This window comes from Diplotaxodon limnothrissa, linkage group LG7, assembly GCF_057381915.1.
Source record: "Diplotaxodon limnothrissa isolate DT_005_m linkage group LG7, D_limnothrissa_male_GT1.1, whole genome shotgun sequence".
In the NCBI taxonomy this organism is placed as follows: domain Eukaryota; kingdom Metazoa; phylum Chordata; class Actinopteri; order Cichliformes; family Cichlidae; genus Diplotaxodon; species Diplotaxodon limnothrissa.
In genome coordinates, this window is record NC_140602.1 from 28,562,734 (window position 1) to 28,585,928 (window position 23,195).

Genomic DNA, 23,195 nt, shown 5'->3' on the forward strand with positions numbered 1-23,195 from the left:
TTAATTAATATACCATGTTCTGATTGAGGGATTTCTAAAAAGTTAAAATGTACAGCTCTGCTATCACTTCCGACATAAATGAAGACAGGAAACTAAAGTGATGTTGTAGGGTTACTGAAGTTGGACTAGCTGGTATATAATGATGTGCTACGTGATGGCTAGCTACACAGCTATGGTTAGTATAATATAAACCAGGGGTCAGCAACCTTTAAGACCCAAAGAGCCATTTGGACCCAGTTTCCATGCAAAAGAAAACACTGGGAGCCGCAAATACTTTTTGACATATAAAATGAAGATAACACTGTATATACTGTTTTTTACCTTTATTCTTTGTGTGAACAACTAAGGTGTGTTGCTTATGAAATCCATGAAGTGCTACAGAGAAAATTACATTTTATTTATGTAATTAACACATTTTGAAAGCTACAGCCGGCTCTATGCGTCAGCAACCATGTGTGAAAAGTGGTCAATAAAGAGATGCTGAAAAGCGTGTTCATGCAAACATCGTCAGGTCTGCCGTGGTACAATGGAATTTCTGCTCCCGAACCTCCGAACCCCCTGAACAGCAGGACTGTAAGCTGTCATCTGTGAGGCATGAGCGGTGTTTGTTTTTAACATAGTTCACGGTGGAGAACAGCTGCTGACATAATGTGGATCCGAAGACCCACAATTGGCCTACCTGGGGTTGAAAGTCTCGATAAATGCACGGCATTTTGGCAGGTACACTGGCTTCCGCGAGTGTGACGCTTATTTTGAGCAATGAAAAAATAATAAAATATAATTTTATTTTTATATTTCAATATCACAATAATCTTCCAATTTAGAACTACAAGTTAAAAAAAGAACATAAATAAAATACACTTCAACTAAATACTTGTTTATTACTAATCTACTTTCCCAAACCACGCGGAGCCGCACTATAAGGACTAAAGAGCCACAGGCGGCTCCGGAGCCGCAGGTTGTCGACCCCTGATATAAACACATTAGCACAGTGAAGCTGGAGGATGAACGCTAACTTTGCCACTCGATAAAAGCTAACACAAGGGTTCCCGATGGTTAAGGACAAATGCAATCGCATGTTGGGATGATGTAAATGAATCAAGCTTCAGTCAGGAGAACAACTGAGATAATCCATCCACAATACAAGATTATTCATTAATATACTGCTGCATGGGCTGGGCTTTAGTTACATTGTAAGGTTTTAAAAACTGAGCTTTAAAATGAACAGTGGTAATAAAAACCAAGAGAGTCCGACAGTAATCACTGCCTCATTTTTAGGGTCTTACTGAGATTAAACAGAACAAGATACAAAGCATTAAAACATGTTAAAAACACAACAGCCTTGATAAAGACAGACTAGCTTTGACCCGGAAGCGGGATTCATACTGTATGTCCTCACTTAAAGACCGGATAATCTACCTGTTCTAAATGTTTTAATGCATTACAGTTTTTATTATTATTTTCACTGTCACATCCTGTTTATGACAGTTAAAATAAATAACATTCATAAAAGAAATAAAATTGTCTCATGTAAGCTGTATATGGTGCTAAATAGGCATACACTACTGTACTTTAATGTTGGTACTTCAAGAGCCACATATTTTATGAGGTGGTATTCATTGTAAAAAGTTTGAGAACCACTAGTACATCCCAAATTTAGCCTTCATTCACAGTAAGTAACACGTTCATTAGTATGGCTCCACAGATAGTAATTTCCATCATTCGGAGACTAGAGAAGTCAGTTCAAGGAAATCTTCCAGTTTAGCTAATCTCACCAAGAATGCACATACAGTAACTACTACCATCAAACCTGCTCGAAAGAGATGGTTAAATGTTCATTCTGAACTACATCTGAGTGTATGACTGGGTATAAACGTTGTCAACTTTTATTTTTAAAGGGTCAGGAATCATTGAAAGTTTATTGGAGCACAGCGCTAAACGAGTGAAGATTTCACACAGTTAATAGGTACCAACTTCATCAAAAGGTTACAAAGTGTTTGCTCAAAAGGAGTTATCAGGTTCTTTCTATAACATTGTAAAGCGCTCTGAGCTATCAATTCAATTCAGTTTTTTTATGTTCCACCAAATCACAGCAGCAGTTGCCTCAAATTGTTTTATATTGTAAGGTAAAGACCCTACAATGATACAAAGAAAAACTCAACAATCATATGACCCCCTGTAAGCAAGCGCTTTGGTGACAGTGGGAAGTAAAAACTCCCTTTTAATAGGAAAAAACCTCTGGCAGAAATGGATTTAGGGAGGGGGCAACAATCTGCCATGACTGGCTGGGGGTGAGTGGAGGAAGACAGGACAAAGACATACTGTGGAAGAGAGCCAGAGATTATTAATAAAAATAATTAAATGCAGAGAGGTATATAAACACATAGTGAGTGAAAAAAGTGACTGAAGAAGAAACACCGAATGCATCATGGGAATCCCCAAGCAGCCTAGACCTAACACAGCATAACAAAGGGAGGATTCAGGGTCACCTGGTCCAGCCCTGACTATATGCCTTACTAAAAAGGAAAGTTTTAGGCCTAATATTAAAAGTAGAGAGTGTCCGTTTCCCAAAACCAAACTGGAAGCTGGTTCCACAGAAGAGGGGCCTGAAAGCTGAAGGCTCTCCCTCCCATTCTACTTTTAAATACTCTAGGACAGGGGTGCCCAATCCCGGTCCTCGAGAGCTACCGTCCTGCAGCTTTTAGATGCATCCTTGTTCCCACACACCTGAATCAAATGAATGGCTTGTTATCAGGCCTTTGCCAAACATGATGGCATGCTGAAGAGGTAATCAAACCATTTGATTCAGCTGTGTTGGAGTAGGGATGCATCTAAAAGCTGCAGGATAGTAGCTCTCGAGGACTGGGATTGGGCAGCCCTGCTCTAGGAACTACAAGTAAGCCTGCAGTGCGAGAGCAAAGTGCTCTAATAGGGTGATATGGTACTACAAGGTCAATAAGATAAGATGGGGCCTGCTTATTTAAGACCTTGTATGTGAGGAGCAGGATTTTAAATTCAATTCTAGATTTAACAGGAAGGCAATGAAGGGAAGCCAGTACAGGAGAAATATGCAACCGAAGGCTTTTTAGGGAGTTATTAGGATATCCTTATAATAATGAATTACAGTAGTAAAAAAAATGTAATTCAATATAAAAGATTACATTAATACTGTCAGGTAGTGCAACTATACTCATATTTTTGTTCAACTAATGTTTTAAATATTGTTGACATATTTAGGGTGGCTGTAGCCCCAACGACAGAGCAGGTGATTTACTCATTGCAAGGTTGGTGGTTTGATCCCTGGCTGCTCCAGTCTGCATGAATAGAATACAGTAATATCTTCCAACCGACAATATACTAAAAACAAATCAAAAAGATTTATTTATACAATAATTAGCAACAGTAATCCTTGGTTTGGTTTTTAGTTCATTGGTTTGGTTCTTATGCAGATCTACACTTGAATAAACAACAGCTTTGTGCTACAGTATTTCACTCTAAGCAGTATTATCTGCTAATATTTGTTAATTACTAACATCCATGACAGTATATATGTCAGCTGAAAAGTTAATTAGTGTTATAGGTAATTTAAAAAAAAGTGTCACCATTATAAATGTATCCACTAGAGAGCTCTAGATGGAAAATAGACATGGTAAATCCCTCCCAACATTTTCCTACTTGGATTTTTTCCCAGGAGGGCTGGCAGTCTATCTCTCCATACAACACAATCTGGAGCCTGTTAGTTTTTCTTATGCAGATTCCTCTAATTAGTACAAATATAACTGAATAATTTGAAAGCTTCAGAATTAAAGGAGTGAGAGTCTGGACCGTGTGCAAGCATAGACCTAAGTAATTACATTAGGATCTATAATGATAGAAGCATAACACAAAGTTAATTTAGCAGCAGGATGCTCAGACAGGTTCAAAGGGAGGTGAGGACACCTGCGTCTTCATCCTCCAAAAGTATGGTGATGTGATACAAAGAGTTTTTAATGTCTAATGATAAACTTTTTTTTTTTAGAATTGAAGGTAAATTACTGCGCTTCAAATGTTGTCTAGTTCAGTGCACACTTTTACAGGCCCCTTTATATATAACCCAATAAAGGGGTGGTGTGGGGGTGGGTGGTTATAGAAAAGCACAGCTGATGGTCAGATCCATCACCTCATGACAACATCAATTTTTGTTTTTGTTTTATTATAAAGATTTTGCATTATATCATAAATAAATGTGGGTCATCCTAAAGCAAGCACAATACCCATGATAAAATACATATTTGTGTGTTTGTGTGACTTTTTGTACTACTTTTTCGTGGCTTGGTCTTCCTAAACCAGAGCTCTTTTCAACGCTTTACTTCAAATATGGAATCCTAATTCCAACAATGCACTGGATGAGGTTTTCAGAATCCACAGTGAAAAAAATACATGATTTAAATGAGAGAGAGAGAAGCTGCAATAAATCCCTCCCAGGATGACAACTGTGTGCCCATCCCAGCAGAAGGAGGAGGGAGGCTCCAGATGGAGCCCTCACGACCAAAAGACAACAGCTCCAGAGAACCAGCGGCAACAGGCAGTCTACTCTGCAACAGTCCATCCATCCCGTCATAAGCCAACAGCGATCCCCAGGTGCCAGAGAAAGGGTTTTATTGCCAAATGTTGAGCAGGTTTACAACATTAGGAAATTGCTGCGGTGCTTCAGTGCAAACATACTGTCATAAAAATATAAAAATAAGAATAAGAATTAAAAGTGCTAAGTGGATAGATATATACATGATATATACATGAGTGCAGGTGGTGATCAGTGCCAAACATGGAATGATGCAGTGAACACAGCGTAGGGTCATGTGTTAGTGGTGGGAACAGTCATACGGTTATTGTTCATGTGTCCGACAGCAGAGGGGAAGAAACTGTTCTTATGGCGAGAGGTTCTGGTGCGAATGGACCGGAGCCTCCTGCCTGAGGGGAGCAGGTCAAACAGACTGTGGGAGAACTGCGCCACTAAACGAACAGCGACCCTGGGACGCGGCCAGCCTGGCCCTCGAGCCACCAGGCAACCACTGCCCTGGCAGGGTGCAGGAACACCCGCCCACTCCCCTTCCCACTCGTCAAAGTTGGAAGTGATATATTGGTGCGTATGTTGGTGTACGGTAGTGTGAAAAAGTGTTTGCCCCCTTCCTGATTTCCTATATTTTTGTATCTTTGTCACACTTTCAGATCAGCAAAAATGTAAATATTAGATAACGCTAACACAAAACACAAAATGCAGTTTCTAAATTAAGGTGTTTATGATTAAGGAGGAAAAAAATCCAAACTTATATGGCTCTGAGTGAAAAAGTGATTGCCTCCTACAGCTAATAACTGGTTCGGCCACCATTAGAAGCAACAACTGTAATGAAGGACTTATGATAACTAGCAATGAATCTCTGTGGAGGAATTTTGACTCATTCATCTTTGCAGAGTTGTTGTAATTGTCACGGCGGGGTGCGCCGATGTGTGTGGAAACAGGACCCAAAAGCAGATGATGACGAGGAGTTGTAAGGTTAAACAGAAAATTGAAGCTTTATTTAAATGACGGCAGGGATAAACCAGGAAACCAAAACAAACTGGCAAAACACTAAGAGGTACTAAGACCAAAAACTATAACTGTGGAGAAAATAAACAGGCAAAGACAAAAACTAAGGCTAAGGTCAACATAACAAACGAAAACCGTAACTAAGACTGAGGTCAAATAAACAGACGAACCGATAAAGGCAAGCAGAAAACAAAAGGCTTAAATACAGACATGAGGTGATCAGGGGAAATGGCGAGACATGGGGGAACAGCTGACAAACATAAGAGAGAGTGAAACTAAATACAATGACCAAAGAACACACGACACTGTCAGAATAAAACAGGAAACACTGAAAACTAAACATGACAACACAATAAGACAGACCTAATACGTGATGAATGAATACAAAACCCCAAACATAAAAAGCCCAGGAACAATAACCAATAACTGCCCAAACTAAAGGCAAAATAGGAAATAACACAAAAACTAATAACATATCAAAAAATGAGAAAAATACAAAGAGAACTCAGAGTGCTGGGTCGGAGACCCAGCCTGTGACAGTAATTCAGCTACATTGGAGGGTTTTCAAGCATGAACCACCTTTGTAAGGTCATGCCACAGCATCTCAATCATATTCAGGTCAGGACTTTGCCTAGGCCACTCCAACATTTTTCTTAAACCATTTGGAGGAGGACCTGCTGGTGCATTTTGGATCATTGTCCTGCTCCTGCACTTCAGCTTGAGGTCACAAACAGCCAGCCGGACATTCTCCTTCAGGATGTTTTTGTAGACAGAAGAATTCATGGTTCCATTTACCACAGCAAGTCTTCTAGGTCCTGAGCAAAACAGCCCCAGACCAGCCTCATACTACCACCACCATATGTTACTGTCGGTATAATGTTCCTTTTTTTAAAATGCTGTGTTAGTTTTATGCCAGATGTAATTGGGGACACACATTCCAAAGTTAAACTTTTGTCTCGTCAGTCCACAGAGTATTTTCCCAAAGGTCTTTGGGATCATCAAGCTGCTTTCTGGAGGAACGGAGGCGAACCTTTATGTTCCTTTTGCTTAGCAATGGTTTTTGTCTTGGAACTGTGGAAGGGACGAACACTTTTTCGTACCACTGTATGTGTACAAAGTGAAAAAGATGGGTATAACTTTGTGTAAACTAGAGTGCTATTAAAACTGATGGAATAGATGTGACATGAGCACCTGACTGTTGGTCATTGACTACAATGTAATTAAAAACCAGGGGCAGGTCATCGCACAGCACATCAAGCAAATTCATATAAATGGCCCAAACCACTGTGGTCCATGCAGACCCTATGTCTGGGAGTGGTGTGTTGTTTAAGGGAGTAGCGGGGAGGGTTGGGATACATATGACCGGGAGGTAAAGGAGTACCCTCAGAAGGAGAGAACCATGCTAACAACTGACTCAGTAAGGACCCCTATTCCACAGACCTCACTGCAAAAAAAAATAGGATCCAGGGCCCGCAATGACAACACCCTGGACCACCACCACGTCCCAACGCCAGTCATTAACTCAAAGGACTTATCTTATCTTAAACATTTATATGTATATTTTGCAAGAGTAGATATGGGAGCAGGTTTTAAAAGGCTATTTAAAAGCAATTTTACAGTGGAATTTTACAAGAAATTGTGATGCAGTCTTTTGAGGTCTGAAACTTTCAAACTAGGAAGTATTACTCAACTGCACTTTTCATCAGTATTACTCATTTCTGGCCTAATTTCAAGTGTGAATGCGTTTTCATACTTTGAAATGTGTATGAGCTGAAGACATCAAGGGATTGACTTGACCAGTTTTAAAGTTTAGGGTATCTTCATTCAATGATAATTCTGTGAATTTTAAAGGATAGAAGGAAGTTGTCATAAATAATATGAAGTTATCGTGTCTCTTTGCACAGGCTATCATATTCTCCAAGCACATTCACATATTTATGTGAATAAAATATTAAGCTCCAATAACTGAGAGCTTATTTTCCTCAACAAAAAAATACTGCACATAGAGCAGGCAATTTGGTTCCCGGTGATCATTCCCTTGTTTGAAAATCACTTGAATGTTTGGTTAAACACTCTTTCTCCCATCTGGATCAGCCTCCTGCTCATAATGACTTTTATGATTATTTGATTAAAACTTCTACAAACACCTAGTCAGCCAGTTTACTGCACTTTTTAAACTTACAGCACCTACATACATTTATTTCCTCATTGTGTGATAAATGCAAAGCAATGGAAGGAACTCTTGGCCACCTTTTCTGGTCTTGCCCTACACTTAGGTGTTTCTGGGAAGAGATATTTAATATATATAGCTGGATTTATGACTTAAAATTAAAGCCAGAGGGTATACTTGCAGTGCTAGCCCTTAGGGTTTGGCTATGTGAGATGATTGCATTTCTGTATATTGTAGAGGTTCGTTATGGTCTTGCTAACACTCACTTTAAATTTTTTAAAATCTGGAACTCTTTTCTCAATCATATTAACAGAGAATCAACAATGTTTAACCCATTCACCTGCACTTTATGTTTATGTGAAACTACACCTCTGCCGGACCCTAACTCCTTCTTGGACTTGTTCCCCACATCTTTTAGACTCTGAACTTTCTGTTGCCCTGTCTAACTTCACACAGAAGACCATTTTGTTCGGACTCCATTATTTCTCTTGTACTTTTAATATGGACTGACTAACCAGTGTTGTTGTTGCTGTTGTTTTCTTTTCTCTGTCCTTTGTACTTTTATCTTGGGTGATTTGATGTCATTTCGAACTTAAAATGTTATAAATAACCTTTAAAAATAAAAGAAAAAGAAAATCACTTGAATTACTTTTACTAATAAAAAAGATATTAAAAGATTGATTCCTTTTTTTCTTTAATGAAAACTTCCATTGGTATATTTTGTTAATGAACAACACTTTGTAGATTTGGATCAATACTTCCCAACCACAACTGCACACACTATAAAAAACAAAAAAACAACAACAACAAAAAAATCACATACACATATGGACTCGCTTATTTAGGCTTCACTTCACTGCTTCCTCCTCCTCCATTGACTCAGAACAGCAGTTGTCCATGAGGGTCATGTTCCTATTTGGAAAGTATTGATTAGAGTGCTTATCCCCTTAATCAGTGTGAGAGAGCGCCCCAGGCTGAACACACACACACACGCACTGAGCTCCTACATCTCTTTCATTCTTCAAACTGTTCTGAAAAGTTTTAGTTATTTTTGTTTTCATTCATTTTTTAAATATGCAGTGCTTCAACAATAATTTGGATAGAAAACAGCAGAACCTAAATTAAAATTATATTTACGAGTTTAAAAATTCTTATTTTGTTGGAGCACTAATCCAAAACCAGCAGACATTTAAGCACAACTGAAGGCATCACAAATTATTCACGTTTGAAAAGATGACTATTTCCACCTAGGAGGTCCCTGGACTGGGGCCAGGCTGCATCTGTTGTTAAAATGCAACCCGTCACCATTATTTGAAGGTCACCGAGCATGACAAATTAGCTGAACGGCTTGTCTAGTGCTAAAATGAAGTTCAGTGACATCAGTGCGTACCGATTCATTGTTAAAAAGCTTTTAATTCTTATTTTATCTTTTGTTAAGGAGAAGAAAAAATATATTAAGTTTATCTTTTTATCTTTTGTTCAAATACTGTGTTATTCATTTTGGCCTCACAATTGGCGAGGTGAGTGAATTTGGGGATTATGTTGTGAGTAAAAAATCCAGGGATTAACCGGTTAAAGGCAAGGCAAGGCAAGGCAAGGCAAGTTTATTTGTATAGCACAATTCAACAACAAGGTGATTCAAAGTGCTTTACAGAGACATTAGAAACAAGAACAAATAAAAAGCATGATTTAAAAAATTTTTGTAAATAGAAGGAACAAGAGTGGAGGGGGAGTAGCTGTGTATGTGGATAAAAACCTAAACTACAAGGTGGTAGAAAGTATGACAACTGTAATTGATAATTTACTAGAATGTATAACAATTGAAATTTATAAGGAAAAAGAAAAAAATGTAATAATTAGCTGTATATATAGAACACCTGGCTCTAGTATTCAAGTATTTAATGACTTCATAGAGGAAATATTCTCTAAAACAAATCAAAAAGTTATGTTTATCTGTGGTGATTTTAATATTGACCTGTTGAATCCAAAAAAGCATAAAATGACCGACGAATTCCTAAACACTATGTACAGTTTGAGTTTACATCCTAAAATAACCAGGCCTAGCAGAATTACACCACATTGTGCCACCTTACTTGACAATATTTTCACTAACAATATGGAAAACAACATTGTGAGCGGAATATTAATTAATGACATCAGTGATCACCTACCAGTTTTTGCAGTTTATGACACTAATTATAAGAAAAATCAGCATGAAGAACAACTGAGATACAGGCGTGTAAGGACAGAAGAAACTATGACTGCATTTAAGAACGATCTATTAAATCAGGACTGGGACAAGGTGTACAAAGAAGCTGATATTGATATTGCATATGGCATATTTTTAAGAATATTCATGGAGTTGTACGATAAAAACTGTCCAACAATAAAATACAACAGAAAGCACAAATATTCAGATAGACCATGGCTCACTAAGGGTTTACAAAATGCATGTAAAAAGAAAAATACACTCTATAGGGAATACCTAAAACAAAGAACAAAAGATGCTGAGAATAAATATAAAAAATACAAAAATAAGTTGACCAATATTATACGTGTATGTAGAAAGGAGTATTATAGTAAAATATTGAACAACAATAAACATAATATGAAAGGAATATGGGATGTTTTAAACGGTATCATTAAAAATAATTCTGGACAACAAAGTTATCCACAATACTTTATCGATAATGGCAATATTATGGAAAACACTGCTGATAAGGTCAACAGCTTTAATCATTATTTTGTAAATATTGGACCAAAACTGGCAGAACAAATTCCTGAGTCACTGCCATCAGTAGAATGTAGTGAAAACCTGATTGATAGGAACCCTAACTCAATGTTCCTCACATCAGTGGAGGAAAAAGAAATAATTGACATTGTACACATGTGTAAATATAAAACATCTACTGATTGTAATGATATTGACATGAAAATCGTCAAGAAGGTCATTGAAGGAATTGTAGGACCTCTAACATATATTTGCAACTTATCATTTCAGACGGGAAAAGTGCCAAACAAAATGAAAATAGCTAAAGTTGTGCCGCTGTATAAAACCGGGGATAGACGCCACTTCACAAATTACAGGCCTGTTTCTTTACTACCACAATTCTCCAAAATCCTAGAAAACCTGTTTAATAAACGATTAGACAAATTCTTAGATAAATATAAATTACTCTCTGACAGTCAATATGGATTCAGATCAAAAAGATCAACATCTCTGGCATTAATCGAATCAATTGAGGAGATTACGAATGCTATAGATCAGAAACAGTATGCAGCTGGAGTATTTCTGGATCTCAAGAAAGCATTCGACACAATCAATCATGACATATTAATTAATAAACTGGAACGGTATGGGATTAGGGGGGTTGTACTGCAATGGGTGAAAAATTATTTAAGTGACCGGAAACAATTTGTGAAGCTGGGTGTCCATTCCTCATCATGCTTGGACATTGCTTGTGGTGTTCCACAAGGCTCTGTACTGGGTCCAAAATTATTTATTATTTATATAAATGATATTTGTAAGGCATCTGATATATTAAAATTAGTATTATTTGCAGATGACACAAATATTTTTTGTTCTGGGGGGAATCTAAAGGAGCTGCTGGATACAATTACTTCAGAAATGTGCAAAATTAAAAAATGGTTTAACAGGAACAAACTATCGCTAAATCTAAGTAAAACTAAAATTATCTTATTTGGGAATTCCCTTAGAAATGCACAAGTGCAGATTCATGTAGATGGTGTGGAAATTGAAAGAGTACTTGAACATAAGTTTCTTGGTGTGATTATAGATGATAAATTAAACTGGAAGTCTCATATAAATCATATACATAACAAAATTTCAAGAAGTGTCTCAATCTTGAGTAAAGTAAAACACATTCTGGACCACAAATCACTCCACATTCTCTATTGTTCCCTGATTGCACCGTATTTGAATTACTGTGCAGAGGTTTGGGGCAATACTTACAAATGTTCGCTATCATCAATCTTTATATTACAAAAAAGGGCCATAAGGATAATCCATAAAACTGGTTACAGAGATCATACAAATCCACTATTCTTAAAATCAAAAATTCTAAAATTCACAGATCTGGTTCATTTTCTCACAGCACAAATTATATATAAAGCAATAAATAACCTGCTTCCTGACAATATTCTAAAAATGTTTTCTAAAAGGGAACGGGGATACAATTTGAGGGGGGAATTAAATTTAAAACATCCTCGTATCCGTACAACATTAAAAAGTTTTTGCATCTCTGTGTGTGGAGTGAAGCTGTGGAACAGACTAAGTAAAGATATGAAGCAATGTCCAAGCATGGCGCAGTTTAAAAAGCGGTTTAAGGATATGGTTTTTACAGGGTACAGGGAAAAGGTAGAGATTTGATAGGGTGTTCTTGTCTAATATTTAAATGTGTGTGCGCATGCACGGGTTTGTTGGTATGGGTATATATGTATATATATATATGTGTATATGTATGTATGTATATATATATATATATGTGTATATGTATGTGTATATATATATATATATATATATATATATATATATATATATATATATATATATATATATATATATATATTAAATATATATAAAATTGTAGGTTGTGTATCCTTCAGGTGTTAATGGGGTTATTGAAAATGTGTATATGTGCGTATGTGTGTATATACGTAGGTATGGATAGATAGAAACATATATGTGTATATATTAAAAAAAAAAAAAAAAAAAAAAAATTACACATAACATATAATGTAATTACAAGGAGGTATTTCTGTAGTCTATTGATACTAGATAGTGGAAAAGGGGTGGGATTAAATAAGCTTATGCTTCTTCCTGCTCCTTTTTGAACATGGACGTTATTTGGAGTTGTGGTTGCTCGTTTTCCTTTTGTTTGCTTTGTTCATTTGTCTCTTTTAATTCTATTTTTTTTTTTATACTTTTTCAACATGTTCAAAATAAAGATTCAATCAATCAATCAATCAAAATTGATTAAAACAAGCAAATAAACTAACTAACTAATTAACAAACAAACAAACAAACAACAGTATATAAAATCAAAACAGATAAAATCAGAACAGTAGATAAAATCAGTAGTTAAATGTAAGTTTTGAAATTTAAGCTTAAAGTGTGGATTTGGTGCTTTATTCAAATGCAGCTGAGAACAGGTGAGTCTTCAACCTGGATTTAAATAAACTGAGTGTTTCAGCTGATCTGAGGCTTTCTGGGAGTTTGTTCCAGATATAAGGAGCATAAAAGCTGAATGCAGCTTCTCCGTGTCTGGTTCTGACTCTGGGAACTGATAAAAGACCGGATCCAGATGACCTGAGGGATCTGGATGGTTCATACTGGGTCAGGAGGTCATTGATGTATTTTGGTCCTAAACCATTCAGAGCTTTATAGGCCAGCATCAGAACTTTAAAGTCTATCCTCTGACGGACAGGCAGCCAGTGTAAGGACCTCAGAGCTGGACTGATGTGGTCCACTTTTTTGGTCTTAGTGAGGACTCGAGCAGCAGAGTTCTGAATGAGCTGTAGTTGTCTGACTGATTTTTTAGGTAGACCTGTAAAGATGCTGTTACAGTAATCAAGCCTACTAAAGATGAATGCATGGACTAGTTTTTCCAGGTCCTGTTGAGACATCAGATCTTTTATCCTTGAAATATTCTTGAGGTGATAGTAAGCTGACTTTGTTATTGTCTTAATGTGTTTTTCTAAGTTTAGGTCTGCATCCATCACTACACCCAAATTTCTCGCCTGGTTTGTGGTTTTTAGATGTATAGATTGAAGTTCTCTGGTGACCTGTAATCGTTTTTCTTTGGCGCCAAAGACTATTACCTCAGTTTTGTTTTTGTTTAGCTGGAGAAAATTGTGGCACAACCAGTCATTGATTTCCTCAATGCATTTACCAAGAGCCTGTACAGGGCCTCGGTCTCCTGGTGACATTGTGATATATATGTGTGTGTCATCTGCATAGCTGTGATAGTTTATTTTGTTGTTGTTTATAATCTGTGCCAGTGGGAGCATGTAGATGTTAAACAGAAGGGGTCCCAAGATGGAACCTTGGGGAACTCCACATGTGATACTTGTCTGCTCAGATGTGAAGTTACCTATTGATACAAAGTATTTCCTGTTTTCTACGTATGTTTTGAACCAGTTTAGTACAGTTCCTGAAAGACCTGCCCAGTTCTCCAGTCGTTTGAGTAATATGTTGTGGTCAACTGTATCAAATGCTGCACAGAGATCCAGTAAAACTAGGACTGACATTTTTCCACTGTCTGTATTCAGACATATGTCATTAAACACTTTGGTCAGAGCGGTTTCAGTGCTGTGGTTCTGTCTAAAACCTGACTGGAAGGCATCGTAGCAATTATTCTGTTTTAAGAAGTAACTGAGCTGTTGAGAAAGCATTAAACAACATTAAAAGCAGTTGTTGAATAATCTTTGGTCGGTTAATGAATAGACTGATTTGATTATTTACACATATACTACATGTACAGACATAAAGCTATAAATTATAACTATATTAAATATCTAACTGTATCCTAGCTATAAAAACAGACAAAAAATGTTACTAGATGCAGAAAATGTTTATATATGCTGTAATTTTTCCACACACACATTAATCCATCCAACTATTCATTTCTTCTGCTCATCCATAAGGCGCTGTACACTCTGGACAGCCTGCCACAGTATAGACAGTATTAGCTCATGAAAATATTCTGATGTAATTTAAAAAAAAACAGGTGGACAGGTGTGCTTTTTTAAAATATATTTTAGAAAGTCACAGTAGCTATACATCTACGTGATGTACAAAAGAAGTTGAATTTTATTTAAAAGTCATCAATTTATCCAATAGTTGAAAGTCTGGTTGTGATCAGAGTGTGTGTAGATATTTCTATAAAGAATGTATGGCAGTAATTAATAATTTATTGTGAACACCATGCATTTTACCATCCATTCGTTTTAGTCTAATAAGTATTTGATGTTACTTACTAGTTGTTGTTGTTTTTTTTTTTAGAAATGATTCCAACTGAATGCCTTTTTAAAAACATCAACAACATTTAGAGCTCTTTGCATCAGTGTGTTGTTTTACTTTTGTCTTTCTATTATTCTCACACTTCATTAGTGGGAACCTTTCTGTTTTGTAGCGTCCACTTTTTTCTGCTACCCGGCAAATTTACTGGCAGTACCAGAAACCAAAAACAATCCTCTTATTGTTTTGGTTGCACAGTCAAGCCATCATTATAGACTGAGAACCCTGAAGGTAAAATGTACTGTATGTACACAAATATTATCTACGTATTAAAGTACTTGTTGGTTATTTTTTTGGTGATTCATAAACTTTAATTAAACAACTTGTTTTAGCAATACCATTACAAGCTCACTGCAGGTTCTTCTTTAACTGCTCTGTTTCATGAGGATTTTAAGCAGCTTACGTATTTTGGTATAGATGATAGAAGAAAGTTTGTGTGATGAATGAGCAGTATTGTGGATAGTCAATGAAGACGAATGATGAAAAGGTTCTTGTTCACATACCAGGCAGGAGAAGGAGTCGTTCATTCGATGCTGGAGTGTGTGTTTCTGTAAAATGGTGAACAGGGCAGCGTGGTCGAACTGACACGGAGACGCTGAGATCAACTTTTCCACTGCCTGACGCTGAGATGGATCAAGACCTGAAAAGAAAATACAGAGGTGGATGAAGGAACGACAATTAGATGTGGACAACCTTGCCAAGAGTTTAAAAAAATTGAACTCGATAACTAGATGTGAACTGTAAAATCCATACTATGCTACTATGGTGTTTTTTTTTTTTCAGAGCAGCGGAGTCTGGATGAGGTTAGGGAAACATGCTCTTTGGTCTGAAACTCAACAACAATTGAAACAATTAGTGATAAAGATATGAGAGATGTTGCAATCCTGAATATAAATCTATGGGATATTTCTCTAAAGATTAGTTAGAATAATTAAAGTAGATGTCCCAACACTACCCACAAAGAGCCATTTAACAACTGACTCAGGAAACATGAGGTGATCATTAAACACTTGAAAGTAGGGTAGAAAAAAAACACAGACAGGAAAATAGCAATAAATCAGTTATTAAAACAGCAGATCAGGCTTCATGTCTACATTCAAACATTGTGCAATGTGCCATGTTTTACTGATGACAAAATGTGAGTTGCTCAACAGCTGATGGGACAAGTGAGACTGACTTAAGAAACTTTGAGGAGGCAATGACAAGAGACTTCGACTTCTGACAATAGTGTATGTGTTCAGTCAAGTCTTTGATCTTAATTGTATATAAGCCAGTAGGCCAGAAACTGAAATAACATCAATAGCAATGAGTTTGTGCAATCATGCTCAATCATGTTCAATCTTGTGTCATCACTGGGTCAAGTCATATGATTGAGAAAATGGAGTTTGCAAAATCACTGGGTCAAGGTTTGGTACCGTTACATCTGTATGTTTGAGTTTACAGGAGACAGAAAGACTGGGACATCTGCAGAGTCCCAGTCCCAAGGTGTTTTCAGGCTGGATATACTAAAATCTCTCCGGTCCATTCTGAGGGTTTCTTCCCAGAGTTTAGAAATGAGCCCATCCTAAAAACATTGAAGTAGAGGCGCCCAGGAAGAGCCGAACCACCTCATGTCTTGACTTAAAAGCTTCCCACCACATGTCTGAGTTCCTCATCCCTTCTCCAAGTCTGAGCACAGTTGCTGCTCAATTCAACCACTTGTATCCACAGTCATATAATTTCAGTCATTTACCCGTGTTAATGACCATCGGTAAGTGCTGGAAAATACTTAAACCATGGCAATAAGAACATGCCAATGAGAGCAATCCACTATAAATAAAAACGTGTCAGTCACTTTTATAATAATATGTAAATATTTAAAAAGCTACAGCTCAGGTGGTAAAGGGGATTGCTACAAATTACAGTGTTATTAGTTTGATTACAGGTCAAACTAATAACAGGTCAGTATGCACAAGACAAATCACTGATTCATCCTTTTATCCCATCATTGGCAGTGCTGTTGCCATAGACATACGATGGATGGACAAGACAGACAATGAGAAGCACTTTGTGGAATTACTAAGGTTAAATGAATACTGCAGTTTCCAAACACAGTCATACATGAGAAACATGTTAAACAGAAGAAAATATTAGAAAAAAGGGGTTTTAAAGGGGTGATTAATAGGAAAAAAAAAATATATATATATATATATATATTTTTTTTTTTTTACTAAAAATATGGAAAGTTTGATACAATACCATGGATCTATTCATGTCTTGTCTCAGGTCTTGGTATCAGACATGCTAAAGTCCTAATGTGTGTACTGCAAAAGAAAAGTGACTGCATAATGTAAAGATGCACAATATGGGAAAAATCAAGCAAATTGCAGTTTTTATTTCTTCTTATGAGTATTGTGGGGTGGCAGGTGTGTATGTGACTGTGTCAAAACAAAGTGCAACAAATGTGGGACAAAGTCCAGCTATAAAACTAAAAAATGTATTTTAAAAAAATGCACACAATACATATTATTTAAACTGATTATTTCATTAACTTGGGTGTGTTCCTGAGTTTTATTAATGATAACAGAGAAAAAAAACATTACAAGATTTTCATATGAGTACATTCTGGAATAGCTAGTAATGAAGTCATTTTTATGCAGCAGCCCTGACAGTTCACTTTGGATGTGCACTGCCTGAAGCTGCAGGCGATAATGAGGTTTTGGGGTCAGTGATGAAAGAATCAACAGAAAATGAAAAAAAAAAATAAAAGAAGCCGAAGAGGCGCAGGGTGTCCCAGCCTGAGCAAACCTGGGTCATTTCCAGTCCTTTCAGGCCTTTCTGATAATGGCCCTGCCAAATGAAAAGCCTAACACTCTCCACTCTGCCTTTATTGTGGGAGTACATTTCAGGATGGGAAGCTTCTGACCGTGACACATGGCCCCACAAAAGACCACAGCTCACTGAGAATACTGGCGCTGTTTCCACGCCTGTGGCTCATGCCCAAGACAAGCTTTAGTGATCACTTTTATTATCGCTGTCATTTTGTTTTTTGTGTGGATGCAGAGAAGCCCATGAGGACTCTCAGGCATTTGTGCTTTTCATCTCCTCCTCATTTTCTTGTTGCCTTTTGTCCAAAAGAGAAAAGCGAAAAACAAAAAAACAGGAGAAGTGAAATCTCCACAATCAACTTCCAATCAACGCTCCTCTGCTTTCTTTTTCCATCTTTTCTTTTCATTCTTCCACTTTTCTGTCAGCGACTGCCCTTCGGGTGTGATGGCCTGCTTTCTCTCTAATTCCGATGTAGGTCATTTTAAATTTGTTACCTCCATAACAGTGTACTGTCCTCAATGTAATTTAGAGAAAAGACAGGGAGTGAAGGAGATAGGACTCTAAAGAAAGCGAGACAAAGAGATATAGATTAGTACTGATAATAAGAGGAGGGAAAAGGAGGGGTAATATTGATTGGGAGACAGACGGCCGGAGGAGTGATGTTGATTTCTGTCAAGTCCAACTTTCAGCTATTATGTTCAGGTTGTGTGTGTGCGCGTGTGTGTGCGCGTCTGTGTGTGTGTGAATGAGCAGAAAATATGGATCGATCTTCATGCATTTTTCTCGGCTATCTACAGGTTTTTCTGCTCTGGAAGTTTCTCATTAGTGTGACTACATGAGCATAATTTTCTGGTTTTGCTGAACATGACACACAATTGCACAAAAAATGGTCAGTCAAAGGCACAAATTCAATTGATTATTCTTAGGACTGGTTTCTGTTGGGGACACCAAACTATGACTAGTATTAGTAGCTACATGCAACCTAAACTAAACACGCACAGCCATTGTTTATAAGTTTCATAAATGAATAAAACAGACACACAAATCCATACACCAGTTAAGTACAGGCAGAAAGTAAAAAAACAAACCAAACAAAGCAAAGAAGCAACCAACATTTTTAAACTTCAGTGTCAATAAAGAATGAATACCTTCTTAAAACTAATTGAAACAAATAATAATATTCAGGCAAAACATTAGCAGCCTGAATTAACTGCATTCAAGACATTTAAAATTGCCTTAGATTTATTAAGTTCGATACATTTTTGTTTACTCTGCAGCTGATCACAAGAGGAAGGAGCTGCAAATTTGAATGGTCTTTTTCTAAATTCAGCACAAACCTCTGAGACAGAACTCTTGGGATCTAACACAATACCTTTTTTGACGAAGTCTATAAATTACATGCAAGCAAACCAAGAACAGCCTTATAAATGTGAATATATCAGTGGGCGAGTCTACAGCATACTTTGGTTTTGACCAGTCCTCTATTTACCGTCTCCAGTTGGTCCAAAAATGCAACTGCTTGTCTGTTGACTAGTACAAAATGGAGGGAGCATATAACCCAGTGTTGGCCTCTTTACACTGGCTTCCTATTAGTTACAGGAACCAAATTAACATTTTACGTTTTGTTTTTAAACAGATAGGTAAGACGAGCCCCTTCTTACCTATCTGAGCTTCTATCAATGCATGCAAACAATGCAAACTAATGTTATTTATTCCAAGGTCGAAACCTAAATCTCGCTGTGAAAGGACCTGCTACATCTCTCTGTTGCAGGTCCCAGACTCCGGAATAGACTACTGCCAAATATTAGATCTACACAAAACACTAGAATATTTTAAATCTCTACTACTAATTACAGCATGGAGCCCTACTCTAAAAGAACATAAAGGTAAACACTGTCTGTGAAGCTGGATTTAAGAAATAAGTGTTTAAGTTGAAGCATTTATAACAGTTGAGGGCCATCTTGTGCCAGCACATCCAACCAATACATAAAATAACAGGTTACTACATGTGCATCACATCACAAAATATATCTTTTTTTACCAAAGCACAATGAAATCCCAACACTAACACACAACATACAAACCACTTACTGCTAAAGAGACAGAATGAAAGTGGGCAGTGTATCTTTGCCTTTTTAAAAATAAAAACCGCTGCAGCAGGGGGCAGTACAAAAGCAACCCCTTACACTGCTTTTTGGTTTTAGTTTCCTTGTTTACACTAAATGATCAATTCTGTCACTAGTTAACTAACAAACTACTCTAAGCAACAAACTCTTAGCAGCAATCAACCAACCCAGTGAAGTTATGTTCTCTACAGGCACGAGATGGTGCTCAACACCTTCTAACGTTCTAAAAAATGTAAACACGTATGGCTTAAACCAAGTCGCAGACAGTCTTAAATCTACAGCAGTTGTTTTAGATTTATTTCATGAATAATATATGTAGTGTTTAAGGTCCACTTTAATAAATTCCTTTAAAACATTAAATCATTATTTATTTACATTTTTTAAATCCGCAGATTATGTTTGTCTGTTATTCAATACTGATGATCTGAAACATTTAAGTATGAAAAATATTTTAAAATGTTAGAAATCATGGAACAAAAAGGACCAAATTCAGACTCCAGCAACAGAATTCATAATCAATAAAAAAACAAACTTTTATTTAATCTACTTCGACGATGAGATCTTTAAGATGTGATGATCATTCAGGATAAATAGTCACACTGTACACTGTAAACCCGAATGTTCAAAGTAATTAAACAGATTAAGTAGTGTATACTGAAAGTCTTTAAAAAGTTCTGTTAACTTAAATATGTCAAGTTCGTATAACATGTTCTTCTTTTTGAGTAAATGAAACTAATAATATTTGATTGAATTTAACTATTTCTATATTAAGTAAGCATCACTTAAAATAATAACTTAAGCACAACGTAACACAGTTAAGTTAGGACATATAAGAATGGTAAAGTCCTGTTATTTTTGTTGTTTCAAGTAGGTAGGATTTAATAATAAACTTAATTTATGTAGCACATGCTAAAATACAATAAAATCTCAAAGTGTTTCACCAAATAAGTAAAATCAAATTGTCTTAAATGCATTAGTGGAAGACAAAATGTATTTATTTTAATATTCATTGTTTTATCACTGTGTCCTACATATATATTTTTAATTTTTTCCGTAAGTGTTGAGCAGCTGCAGGAATCAATTTTTATTCCGAGTTAATCTCTGATTCACCCTCCGAAGCGGAAGGCGGCGCTAATGAGCATTAATACGAAACACAGAAGAAGTAAAGGTATATGGGCGGGAACAGCACCAAAGAGGCAACACGGACGACTGGAGAAAGTTGGACCTAACGGCAGCAACTAGCATCACTGGACTTACAGTAAGTTTTCAATGTTGATATTAGTTTATTGTTAAAATACGAATATTTAGTTGTATTTTGGGTGCGTGTCGAAAAGAATAGCAGAAATGTCGGTCCGTGTTTTTTATGTGCTTTGCTGCTCTCCCCGAAGGAAACTTTGCGCTTGCAGAGCTAGCATTAAGTTGTTGTAATGAGGGTCGCAGGCTGTTTAAAAAGTTAGATACTACTTGCTCTAGAGGTGGCGCCCGGTCGCCTAGTATGAAACAAAGTATTTTAATCTCTCTAAATATTTAAACTCCCTCTCATGACTCAGAATAGTTGGGTCCAAACAAGCCCGTTGTCCCTGCAGTTACACAACGGAGATGCCTGTCTGCAGTGAGAGTGCTTTCAAGCAGTTTTCTTGTTAGAAACGCTATATTTTAAACTATATGTGCAGGGTTAGGGTTGTGAAGGAGCTCTTGGACCTCTGGCCTGCTCTAAAAATGGAGTCTGAGGTAATATGGATCAGCTCTGTTTAAAATGAAAATTGTAATTCTTACTCATGTGGCAGCTTTTTGCTGCTTTATAAAGATGTGCGAGATTCTTCAAATTGAACTGTATTGTCCTTCTGCTGTAGTTGTATGCAGAGTTTCAGCGGATTACAAATCAGAACCTGCCCAATACATTCTACGCTGAACTTGACCGCCATCTTCCTCGACTGATGACCTTATTCAGCCAGGGCATCAAAAACTGGGAAGACAGCAGATGCCCTGGTTGAAATTCTAAGAATTCACAATGAACAGGTAATAATAGATTGTTACACATTTCATAGGTTGAACCAGTGGAACATTGGACAGGTTCAATGATTTAAATGAGCTTTTTGAATTTTGCTATTACTCCACTTTGTGTTTGCTATTTGTCTGACTGTATTAAAGATGTGAACAGGTTATTTGTGGACATATGTTCTGATTTGACTGTTGTTTTTGTTGTTGTTCAGTAAACTCACCAGTATATAAAATTCTGTTTTTATCTGGAAATAGGAAATCCATGATATCCACACCAAGTGCACTACCGTTCTCCCTGCCCTTCCTGTCTATCTGCATGAGGATGTCTCTGGATTTTTCAGAACCTGCACTGTGAGTGTCCTTAAGTATCTAACAGATACTACTGTGTATATAAACAGTGCATCAAAGTACAAACATGTATTTTGATGCACTGTTTGGACTTACCTTTGTTTAGTCTACTCCTGTGTATTTCCTTTAGCTTAGTTTCAGTCTATCTCACACCACTTGATTCTCTGGTGAATTAGCTGATTTATGTGTGCAGAACATGGATCTTCTGTTTTTCACCTCTTACAGTGAGACTCAGGTCTCCCTTGTAAAAGAGGTATTGGATCTCAGTGGGAGTTGGTAAAATGAGAAATTATATGTCGTCTGTTGTATTTCTTGGGTTAGATTGTGATTAGTATCTCTTTTTCATTAATTCAGGACGAATCTGATGAGTTGGAGCTTGATGGTGTTGAAGTGGCCCTCTTCACTGTCATCAGTGACCATGACACAACAAGTCCAGTTCACTACCAACCTGTGAAAATCTCTGTCATCATTGTAAGTGATGCCGTGTTCAGTCTCCCCAGATTTGGTGAAGCCTTCCTAGTAATGTTTGGACTGATCTATGCACTTCACCTCAGCTACCCCAAAGCCCTGACCAACACTTTAGAATTTACTCAAAAGATTTTATTTGGTCTAGAAAGTGGTAAACTGTCACCCAGGTTACAGACCCTCAAGAATGACTTGGTTATGTAGGAACTCATCTGAAAGAAGGATGCAGGGTGAAGCATTATAAAAGGCTAGTTCAAAGTTCTCTCCTTTCATCTAAATAATGCCTCAAAACATTATTAGATTACTCTACAGGTGTTCAGCCAATAGGTCCAAACTATACAACGTGCCTTTGTTCTCATTAACATAATGCAAAGCAACACTAATGTTTTGTATGTTTTAATGTTTTTCGTAATACTATTTCCAAAACATTGTGGGCTGCGCAAGATGACCTAAATTTCACTGTTTGATACTGGTTAATGTAAAACAAATAGCATTGTAATTCACTCAAATTGCTGCCTTGTTGTCTTATTCAGATATTAGCCAGAGAGCCAAAAGCACATTTTGATATTATTAATTATTATTTGGCATTATTTTTCATTACTCTGACAGTTTTCCTGACTAAACAATTTTTGGTCTACTTATTTTAATTTATAAATGTTTTTGTTAATTATT

General features: G+C 36.8%; 1 protein-coding gene across 1 annotated transcript in view; it reads right to left on the bottom strand.

Moving 5' to 3' along the window:
- The window catches only part of cadps2 (Ca++-dependent secretion activator 2), a 194,711-nt gene that overhangs the window by 95,777 nt on the left and 75,739 nt on the right, over positions 1 to 23,195 (bottom strand). Inside the window, exon 12 of the mRNA XM_085357839.1 lies at positions 15,279 to 15,415. Coding sequence (XP_085213965.1) covers positions 15,279 to 15,415 — 137 coding nt within the window. The remainder of the gene's footprint in view (positions 1 to 15,278; positions 15,416 to 23,195) is intronic.